The sequence below is a fragment of the Ammospiza nelsoni genome, chromosome 2, assembly GCF_027579445.1.
Source record: "Ammospiza nelsoni isolate bAmmNel1 chromosome 2, bAmmNel1.pri, whole genome shotgun sequence".
Taxonomy (NCBI): domain Eukaryota; kingdom Metazoa; phylum Chordata; class Aves; order Passeriformes; family Passerellidae; genus Ammospiza; species Ammospiza nelsoni.
The window spans coordinates 56,705,151-56,716,789 of NC_080634.1; the positions used below are offsets into that span (position 1 = coordinate 56,705,151).

General features: G+C 36.2%; 1 protein-coding gene across 1 annotated transcript in view; it reads left to right on the forward strand.

Annotated features, from left to right (window-relative positions):
* Nucleotides 1–11,639, forward strand: part of KPNA3 (karyopherin subunit alpha 3) — a 47,850-nt gene that overhangs the window by 23,156 nt on the left and 13,055 nt on the right. The window contains exons 3-9 of the mRNA XM_059493270.1: nt 5,000–5,089; nt 5,284–5,313; nt 5,400–5,452; nt 5,537–5,632; nt 7,667–7,752; nt 10,678–10,764; nt 11,179–11,348. Of these exons, the coding sequence (XP_059349253.1) occupies nt 5,000–5,089; nt 5,284–5,313; nt 5,400–5,452; nt 5,537–5,632; nt 7,667–7,752; nt 10,678–10,764; nt 11,179–11,348 (612 nt within the window). The remainder of the gene's footprint in view (nt 1–4,999; nt 5,090–5,283; nt 5,314–5,399; nt 5,453–5,536; nt 5,633–7,666; nt 7,753–10,677; nt 10,765–11,178; nt 11,349–11,639) is intronic.

Genomic DNA, 11,639 nt, shown 5'->3' on the forward strand with positions numbered 1-11,639 from the left:
TTTGAGAATGGATCTGCTACATTTCTGGAAAGATAGTCTTGGTCTCTGATTATATTGTTTGTACAGCAACAGCTCTGAGAGCTTAAACTTAAATAGCCATCTCCCTTTCCTGACAGATAAGTGTCAGTTCTGATACTGTAAGAGTCAGGTGATAGAGACTGCATCAGGATGTAGAATATAAAGCTCTTCAGTGCAGTGTCTTGGTGAAGTCTGATTTAGAGTGTTTATCACTTGCTTTCAGCATCCCAGAAACCTGAAGGCTGCTCTGCTAGTAACAGGGATCCTGGAATTAATTGGCTTAGTCTGTTAGCCTCAATCTAGAGGAGCGTGGTGGATGAGCAATGGTTAGGATTCAGTTTAAGGTTCTATATTTAAATGAACCCTGTAACTCCATTGCTCTGAGACATCCTTTGATTGTGGTTGCTTGGCTTTCTCTGAAGATGAAGTTGGTCTTGGGCCACTTGTGTGCCTAAAGAAAGGCAGTCAGTCCTTAGCCAGGTCAATGATACATACAGTCATTGAGTTAGATGTCACCCTTCAAAGGAAGCCTTAGCACTCCTAACTTCAGCAGAAACACAGGATACTGTCCTGCTAACTGGAATCCTAAGAACTTCCATGATCTCTCACAAGGTTTATTTTTGGCTTTCTTGGCAAACTCAGCTGCCTCTGAGGGCTCACAGACATGAGCACGTGAAAGCTTTAATTGCCAATTAAGTTTGGTGCAAGGCAAAGCAATTATTTGCTAAATAAGTGGCAGATTAAAGAGTCATGGGCATGTCTTTTTTTACCTCTTTCCCTGGCATACTGTCCTTGTTTCTACTCTGATCTTTCTTAAAGATTGCTTATGCCCATGATAGCTCCTAAATAAAGTAGAAGACTCTTTGAATAAAGGAATCTGTCTTTTATGTTGCTGGGAGTGCTAGGGTGGAAAAAATATTTTTCTGATTCTCAGTAAGTCTGAAACTCCAAAAGAAAAAGAAAATACTTAGTTTCAGGACAGTAAAACTTGTATCAGTTAAGTGTCTTTTCCAGTTCAATGTGTATGTATAGCTTTTTGTTCGCTGTAAAGAACATATTTTAGTACATAATATAAGTCTGCCAGTTTGAAGAATGACTACAATGACAGGGACACTGAAGCACTATTAGTATGTTCTTCTGGAGGCTTCCCTATCAAGTGTTAGTAGCACAAATTCTTGGAAAAGAATTTGCATTTACTCTGCCTCAACTAATTCATTTAAAAAAATTACCCTAAGAGGAAAATTACATTCCTAATGGATTCTTTTAGAGGCATAGTTGAAAAGGGCTATGAAGAAATTGTTTGGAGATTTGCTTGAATCTTTGAGTGAGATCTTGCTGTTCCCTGACATAAGAGGTCTCAATCTTTGCAATCCATGCTTAGGCCATACACTGCTATCTACTTGTTTTTAGTCAATTTGCTCCTTTTCTGAGGCAGATGAGCACTAACCAAACAGGAACATTATGATGGCTCTCTGTTGTCACAAAGGTGAATTAGCAGAACTCAAATGTAGGGAAGCTGCCTACCTCTTCTAACTGTGTATCTGTAGCTAAATCTTTATCTGAAGAAGAATCTTGGAATCTGACTTGGGCTCAGTGGTAGCTTAAAAGGGATGTCCAGAAAATCTGAATCTACCTCCATCAGTGGCTTGAACCCTTAGTCTCTCCTTGGATGTAATTGCAGGGGCAAGAGCTGCTTGTTGTCATCTGTGAGTATATCTAATACTGGCTACCATTAGGAACTCCAATTTTTAATGTTGAAATGTTCTTGAAGTTCTGCTTTTTGTCCTCAGAAGACTCAAACATAATAATGTTAACTTTAGTCCCTCAAGAACGTCTACTGGCTACTGAGCACCTATTAAACTTTGCCCTGACTTGAAGAAACAAATGGTATTTGTTACCTGCAGGCAAAGATTTTCTTGTTAATTTCTTTTCCCTTTTAGTCTTGGAACCTCACAACAGCTGGCACTCTTCACAGAGCTTGCCTGCGTGTCCAGTGCTGAAAAATATGGAGAAATTCATATTTGACACCTTTCCCAGTTCTGTTAGAGCATCCCATTGGCCATGTCCCTTTGTACTAAGTTCAGTGCAGCACAGAGTGTTTATGATGTTCCCTTTACCCACAAGGAATCTTCTGTTAAATTGTGTGTTTGAACATTTGAAACTTGCTTGTGTTAGTCTATATATTTTTTAATCCTGTGTCTATCTTCCAAGAAGATAAACAAAAGAAATACCAGAATCTGCAGGACTTGAATATTTCCTGTTCGTGTAGCTTGACCATCCCACTGTCAGTGAAGCAAATGATGGGCATCTGTCATAAAAACTGGACAAGAAAGTGCACTCCTGGTATCACTACTGTTACCTATTCATTTGGCAAGTTTACCAATGCCCTTTGTAGGCTGCTGCAGTGGGATCTCTAGCAGCATGTTGGCAATACTTACAACCAGCAGTCAGCACCTGTTTATGAGCTTCTGTACTTACTGTACATAGTACACATGGTTCAGGCAGTGTTGAGGATCCTCCCTTTAGAAGGAGACCTGCTGCATTTTGTTTGTGACAAGGTTTTACCCTTCATCAGAATTCTACTCTGATGCTTGTACCTTTGAAAGGGCTCTCTCACCAGGCTTTGAACAGGACAGCTGTGTCCAGGTATGTTCATTTGTCTTCATTTTCACCACAGGAGCCTGCAGAACGGGCCGGTGCTTTGATTTAGGCAAAACCTTTTTGAGTTCGCTACAATATGTCCAAATACCAGCATTTTAAAGCCATGGCAGGCTGCAAATCATCTTCTTTTACCTTCTGTAGGAGAGTGATTGGCCTGTCAAATACTGGAGAGAGCATTTTACTTGTCTAGGGATTGGACACTTTTGCAGATGGACAACAATATTTCAAATAGCCTTAGAGACACTGTCTAGAACTGAAAGGTTTCATGAACACTGACTTTATAAGAACTACTAATTAGAATAGAAACTTTTGGTACTTCTCAGTAAGTACTAGCCTCTCTGCCTCAGGCTGCTGTGGAAACTCTTCTATATTGGTGCTGATAGTTGTTTTTCAACCCAGCCACCTGCAAAGAGTGAGTAGCTACAGGAACATTGTTGCTCCTTCTTTCTTTCCTTGGCTGAGGTAATTTTTTCTGGAGCCTATCACACCATATGACTGATGGCCTGAAGACACTGCCTGCACTCACAGAAATTGTGGTGTTACTCTGTGGTCAGTTACATCCTGTGAAGTTTCTTTTTCTCTCTTAAGGGGGTGTAATATCTTGGCCTTAGAATATGGACTGTTACTGGTACTTGTTTTAGTTAAGGTTAACAGTAGGAGGCATTCTGGGAGGTGTGCTCATGGTGCTGAAGGATTGGATAGTTGGATAGTTGTGTGTGCAGGTATAGAAGGCTTACTGGAACAGAAGAGGCTCTTGTTCAGCTCAGTGACTGGTGTGGGAAAATCAGGTAAATACACTACAGGTCATTCTGCTGAAGCCATCAGTTAATGTGTTCCTGCCTGATGCACGTGGTGTGCATACACTGCTTTCTTGGTGCTCAGCTGCCTGCTCCTTCCCATCTTCCTGCTCTGCAGATGCACTTGCCAACAAACTGCCTGTGCTGCTTGTCTGTACTGATGTGCTCCATGTATGCAGCCATTGCTGCACAGCTCTGGGGCCAGTCTAGGTGGTCTTGTGCACTCTTTGAGGACCTAGTTTCTGTTCTTACAGCTTGACTGAAATTAAACTATGCTAGGTCTGTGAGATACTGTCTTCTTCATTAAAAGGTTATTCTCATGCTTGTTTGTAGTTCTAGCTTTGCTTTATCTGAAAATAAAAATATATTGACTGGGAGGATTTCAAACTTGTTGTAAGTTATTTCTGAGATGTCTGAAAGGTAAACAAGTCCCAGAAATTTTGGACCTGGAATTGCTGGTTTTTATAACATAAAATACTGGGGACCCTTCAATACATCATTCTGTTTAGAGGCCTTTTTTAGATATTACAAACCAGGTGTGGTATAATAAAATCTCTTAATGAGAACTGTGCTTGTCAGATAAATAGAGACTGAAAAGCCTGCCTGTCCTTGCTAGTATACTAGATTTCTTCTAGATGTTAGAGCTAACTCTTACTCTTTTTCAACATTTTGCATCATTAAAGAATGAAATCTTAATAAACATATAAAAAACCCAAAACCAAGCATAAATAGGTGTTCAGATATATGTACTGTATCATCATCATCTTCCATTGCATCTTCTGTCTTTGTACCTCTAGACATACCAAAAAAATATAAAGTCTAAAATTTAGAAGAGACCATTTCATAATTTTGGTCTAATACTTTTAATACATTTTGAATTTGTAAAAAAGTGTAAACAATTGATGATTTGTTTTCTTTCTTTTTAAATTACTGTTTTATATCTTCAAATTCATTAAATTAGGAATGTTAAAAGGAAATGTTAAATGGGTATTTTACCACTGAAAAGATAATTTTATTCTTTTGTAATTCCTTAAAGGAACTAAGACTGGAGGGTGTCTTGTTTTTTGTCAGAAATTAGGCTAATAGCTTGAGTGGGAAATACTGCAAGTGCCAGTGTGCATGGAGCATGCTACTTTACACAGAAAATGCAAATAGATGTGACCAGGGAGCTTCAAAACAAGGTTTAGCTGAAAAATAATCTTTCACTGAAAAAGAATTTCTGTTACGTGTGGCTAAATGTTAATATCATGCAGAGCTATGAGTATTGTGAATGCCTGTTAGAAAACTGATCCCTAGAGTGTGAGTTTTAATTAATTCAAATGTCATGGATTGTTGTAGATCTGTCTGATTAGCAAGCTGCCAGATTATTACAGCTAAAATACTGCAAATTCTATTTGCAGTTACAAATGCCTTTAAAAAAGGCAACCTTATCTATACTTAAATGTTGAAAAGGTCCATTGTGCATCACCACCCTGTACTAATAAGCATTAAAAGTGGCTTTATTTTTTGTCATTTCTTTACAGAACAAAAGAGATGAACATCTTTTGAAAAAAAGAAATGTTCCTCAAGAGGAAAGCTTAGAAGATTCTGATGTTGATGCTGACTTCAAAGCAGTAAGTTCCTTGATTCTGGAATTGTTTTTAAAACTTTGGTGATGTCTCTAAACAAGATATTCTGTTATCTTGCAGTTATTTGAAAGTAAATTTATGAACTGATACACTGTTAAAATAAGTTTTCTTGTATTAAATGTTTAAGAAGGTTATAATTTATCAACAAAATTACTAAAACCTTTTTTTTTCTTTTCAAGCAAAATGTAACACTAGAAGCTATACTGCAGGTATGTTACATTTAACTTTTTTTTAACCAGAAGGGTGTGTTCTGTGCATTTTTAGTTTTTACTGTGTTTTTAATTTTTTTTTTCAGAATGCCACAAGTGACAACCCAGTGATCCAACTGAGCGCTGTCCAAGCTGCAAGGTAAAAATAAATATAGATACAGAAACATAATTTATATAAGGTTTTTATTTTAAAAGTTACTTACTTTTGCTTTCAATTTCACAGAAAACTCCTATCCAGTGACAGAAATCCACCTATTGATGACTTAATAAAATCTGGAATTTTACCAATTCTGGTAAAATGCCTAGAAAGGGATGATAAGTAAGTATTCTTTTTAAAATCTTCACTGTTACTAGAAATTTGCATTAAGAAAAAAATGATTATTTGAAACAAAACTGAGGATTCCAGCACCATATAATCTGACACAGTGGATCACATTCCATGGTGATAGATCAGAAGTTCTCCAGGAATATTTATTCTGCTACAGAAATGTAATTGAATTTTTTCGAGCGTGTTTGAGCATATCCAAGTAATGGAGAAAATCTTACCACATTTATCACTGGGTTTGAATATTTCAGCCTTTTACCAGCTTTTTTTAAGAAGCCTGCCACAGACTTGTGTTTATTTGTGTGAAGGCAGAGAACATGCCTGGTTGTGAACAGGGCATTTTTGCAGAATACATTTGTCTTTTCCATTAAGATTATTAGCTGAAGTTTCTGGTTTCTTCTCACTGCAAGGTGTGTTTCCTTCTGGCTCTCTGCTGCTCTCTTATGTGATGGTAGAACATGGTGAGCATGCTCTCTGAGTCTATTGAAAAACAAAGAGCTTCAGTAAAGAACGTAGAGAACACTGAGCATATAGCTGCAGGCATTTAATGACATATAAGAAACAAAACATGCCATATTCAACAAATCTTGAGCCCCTGATTTGGATAGATAGGGATTAACACAACTGAGGTAAATATTTTAGCCTGTCTTTGATCTCAGGCAGACATGAATGTATTTATAGTATTTCCATTTTCAGTGTTATTTCTGCAGCTATGAGAGCGAGGAATTTCAAAAATATGTTGTGGTATTTTTGGTGTATTTTGATGGCTGCAAAACTACGAACTGTGAGTAGGGTTTTTTCCAAGCTTGTTTAAAAAAACAGTTGCTTAGAAGGCAGCCGACAATAACATTCAAATCAGGAAAGAATTTTAAAATGGGTCATGAACGCTTGTCTGCTCTAGAAGTAGATGGTTCAGTGCTTTGAAAATTCTTTTTAATTTGAATCTTCTGCTAGTTTTTGTATGATTTACCCTTGTAAATATTTAATAAGTCTTTCAAAATTAAGCTCAATTTTTTTTAAGCAGTCCTTTTAATCGGGATTGCTATGTAATATTTAGCAGAGTTAAACTCTGAAAAGACTTTGCATAACAAATCATTAAAGCTTTGGTTCATGTTATACTTGAAAGCTTATCATGAGAGAAAGAAAAAAGGGACTAACCTGAAACTAGAGTTTTAATACACTTGTTCCTAAAATTTAAAGGTTTATAGGTAGCTGCTGACAGGTGTGATTTGTTTTTACCTCCTTTTTAATTCTTCCCATCCCAAATAAAACCTCAAATTGCTTTGGAAATTAATACACAAAAAAATTTCAAAGAAGCAGGTATTTAAAACTATATACAAAACATGACTGATAAAGACACAAAACCCATGTAAATTAAACAGTCACCTGACAGTAAATATTCTCTGTTCTTCCTAAATCCAGACACTTACAGTGGTGCTAATGACCATGGGCTGTAAACTCTTTTGTAGCTTGTAGAACTCTTAACTTAAACAGCAGTTTTCATGCAAACTGTTTTACTAAACTGCTGTTGGCACAGACAGCAGTTGACAGACATCTTGGAAGAGATGTTGTCTCAGCTTTCATGACATTTGTAACTAATTTTATCTGTATTTAATAAGACAGGTGTGATGCTGTCTTCTCATGCTGATTGTAGATATTTTGCCTGTCAGTGATGGTGCAGAAAAATGTCTGTATCCAAGTACACCAGCTTGCACTTGATCTGGAATGTAATGGCAGGAGAATCAAGTTTACTTGGTTGTTTGGTTGGGGTTTTTTTGTTACAAATATTAATTCAGACTGATGGATGGTTTACAAAAGGTCAGGGAATGAAAGATCTCTTTTTTTCTTACAACTTTTCCCCTGAAAAGTCCGGGCTTAGATGTTGGAGTTTTTTAAATGTTAGCCCAGTGGTACTGCCTAAATGTAGAGTATTTCTTATGGATACAGCTAGCAATGTTGAAATGAACCATAAAATAGTCTTCCGATGATGTATCAACTTATAACTAGTATCAAATTCTTTCATTACAGTCCTTCATTACAATTTGAAGCTGCATGGGCATTGACTAACATAGCATCAGGCACTTCTGCACAGACTCAAGCTGTTGTACAGTCAAGTAAGTATTACAAATTTGGTTTTTTGGGGGAGGAGGCAGTCGGGCTGCATATTGTGGGAAAAAGAAAGTATTTGGATAACAAATGCCATTTCTTATAAATACCATTAAAGTAATAAATACATGCTTGTCCTGAAGATTTTTGAAAGATTTCTACATTTGCTCTTAAACATAAATCTGCTTGTCACTAACAATTAATGTTAAGGATGCCAGACAGGATTTCCCATAACGAAGACAGAGAATGACAGATGACACAATAACTATATCAAAAATCTAAGTCCTTTCTCGTTCTTAGTTTGATTTCTGAAATCATGTACCATTAATTGCTCTGTGGCTAACACTTAAGTTAGGAGTTAATTCTTTCTGCCTCAAAGGTGTGTTCATAAATCTTATTAAAGTTGTTAAATATATACAGTTATGTAAGGTTGCACATTTAAATACATTGTTAGGAAAATTACCATCCTTTCGTTGTCTGTATGATTAGTATCTCCTGTACACACAAGTTTATTGAGCTGCTTTCATTTCTTGTTTAACCAGACAGTGAGAAAGGAAAGAAACTCTAAAGTCAAATGAAGATAAATTAATAAAATATTTTTTTCAGGATTATAGCTATAGCTTTTATGGATCAGCATACTTATCTTAAAACAATCACCTTTGTGCTAAATAAAATATGTTGTCATAAAACACTAGATTATAGATAAATATATAATAAGCTGTCTTGGCTTACCCATATTCTCATTTTTATATGGGAAAGTGGTGACTTAGTTGTTTGAATTTTTTTTTACTGTATGAACCTGCCTTTCAAATTGAAATGCTGGTTTATATGTTTTCATGGCTAAGAAAATAACTAAATAATTATTAGATTCTGTATATTTAAGATATTGGAGCAATATTATTGTTATTGTTGTTATTATTACTATTATCCAAAATAAGATTTGGATAAAAATCCAAAGGCATTAAAACAAAAAAATCAACATCTTGAATTTGCTTCAAAAATTTCTGGTGTGATTTGGGCGCCTCTGTTTTTAGATTGCATTTGTGGTGTCTAAGTGCCTTTGAAAATCTACTTCCAAGTTTTTTCTTCCTTCTTGACTTGTTCATTGGTTAGTCATTGTTTTCTTTCTTTTTCATGTCCCACAATGTTGTCCTGTTTGAATGAAGCTAACAGAAAGGATGTTTATAGTATTAGCTTTACAGGAAAAAAATCTCAGAGTAAAAATTAAAAGTAGAATAAAAGTATGTACAGCAGAGCTAAAAGCATTATTGTTACCTGGACAATTGCTAGAAGTTGAAGCTGGGACATGTTTCTCCCAAAATCTGTTTAGTTAATGCTTGAAAAGAAGAAAATGTGCTAAATGACTTCAGAGAATCAAAAAGCATTTTACTCATGAAGAGAAAACAGATGAAGTTTAGTCTGCAAGTCTTGCTGCTTTGACTGGGAGATGACCAAGGGAAAACAGTCTCCCAGCTCCTCTCCCTTTAGATAAGGAAGGGTTTGAGGAAACAAAGCAATAGGCCCTTGCAGCTACAGAAGAGGCTGATGCAGCCTTAATACAAAAGAAGGCATCCTCCTGCAGTCAGGAGGGACAGATGGTACTTGGGAGGCCCAGCAAAGGAGGAGAAGTACTATATGCACAGAATAGCTCCTGGCAGAAGCCAGTTTGGAGCAGGGATAATTAATTTTTTCAGAGTGATAGGTCAGAAAACTTCAGCTCATGCTGTCTCAGGTCTCAGGTTGTCCTCCTGCCTGAGTGATATTATGAAATAACTTCATTCCTGGTTTGGAAAGCATACCAGGATTGCAGTGTAATATAAACTACATAGTTGACCCTCTTCTCCAAAAGATGTTGAATGCATGTATGACTGAATTGTAATCTCAGTAATTGCTGAGAAGGAAGCTAAAATATTCCACTTGAGCTAATGGAAGTGGGGTGATTTTATTACAAGAGTGAGTGTTCTTAAGCAAGAGTGTGTTGCTGTCCCTGCTTGTCAGTTATAAGCAATGGCTGAATCACTCCTGGGGTAGGCAGGGAATTTTAGGTTATCTTTGTTCTTCATGGCTCTGTGTTTTTCAGGAAAATACATCAGAGTTTTTTTGCTTATTATCACTTTACATTATCAACACAATATTGATTCACGGTTGCTCACAAACTGTGTTGCACTTTTAAAAAGTTTGTGAAGCTATTTCTGCAAGAAAAATACTGTTTAACGGTATATAAACTGATCTAGTTTACTCAGACTATAGGATGAGTATGATCATAGATAGATTTTCAGAATTGCTGCAAGAGTTACTGTCTTTCAAACAGTATGGCTTGTCTGAAGGAAAACAGTGCATGGGGATAGTAGTGGGATGGTTACTTAGCTCTCTCAAATGTATTTAATTCCACAGAGAATGATATCTAAAATCAGTACCACTTCCTTAATTTGCTATGTTGCTGGCATTATATAAGAGCAAATTAAAATGTGTCTTGGGCCTGGCAGATGGATGTAAATCTTCACTGCATATGGAAACTAACTATAGCCACCTCTTGGGAGGGAACTATTTTCTTAAAGTCAGGATATGAAGCACGTTTGCACAAGTGGGCATGTCATTCTGCTTGGTATGTGTTGTGATCCTGGATAACTGGAAAATCTGAGTTACCAGGACATGAAACCTCACGCCTGCATACTTGAGGGTCTGCCTATCGCTTTGAGAATTATGGGGGAATGTTTAAATGTGGGGAGCACTGTTGATTAATAATTCTGTTCTTAAGTCTATTTTTCCCTTCTCTGGATACATATAGAAATGTTCAACTTAGGTTTTTTGCACCCTTCATAATAGAAACATTTATAAGGCATGTTGGAGAATGTGTTTTGTGTAAATTAGTGAACATGTTGCTCATATACCAAGATTCAGCATTAAACAAATCTAATCTTTGCATTCTGCAGATGCAGTACCCCTCTTCTTGAGACTACTTCATTCACCACACCAGAATGTTTGTGAGCAAGCTGTCTGGGCTCTTGGAAATATTATAGGTAACTTGTTGTTTTAATGGTTTGAATTCAGGGAACATTTCATTTTAGAACTTGACTTTTTGAACATTGGCATTATCATAAGAGACTATGTTTCCTCTGAATTCTGTGTCTTGATGCAATTTTTTTGAAAGTATATAATATGGCCAGAATTACATATGTACACATATGTACATCCTGTTTTTTCTCTAAATAATAGTATCACTTGCTATGCAAAATATTAACAGGATAAATTTTGTGTTTCCTAAAATATACATACATAACTTTACGTATGTATATTTAATTAAATATGACCTTTTAGTGGTAGATTATTGGTGAGGAAACATAGAATTTCAGTATCCCAACATGTCATTGCATACATTTCAAGATTCTCCATTTTTAATGTAATTTCTTTTGCAACAATTTTCATTTCTGTAGGTGATGGTCCTCAGTGTAGAGATTATGTCATATCACTGGGAGTTGTCAAACCTCTTCTGTCCTTCATCAATCCCTCCATTCCCATCACCTTCCTTCGGAACGTCACATGGGTCATTGTAAATCTCTGCAGGAATAAGGACCCCCCACCGCCTATGGAGACAGTTCAGGAGGTAAATAAAGAATTATGAGACAGATAATGTTTTATACTCTGGGCTGCAGGCCAAATGATTTACATTGTCATATTATGAATTTTTGCATGTTCTTTTTCACTGCACATGTGTTGTGCCACTCTATCATATGTTAGATGAAATAATTTGACCAATTTGGTGGTTCTTGCTACAGCTGTAATAAAGGTATTTGTAACATCCGAAACTGAGTAAGACTAAAGTGATGAGCTATACAACAAAAAAATTTACATACTAGAAAGTATTAAAATACTCAGCATTACATGTTTTCACTAA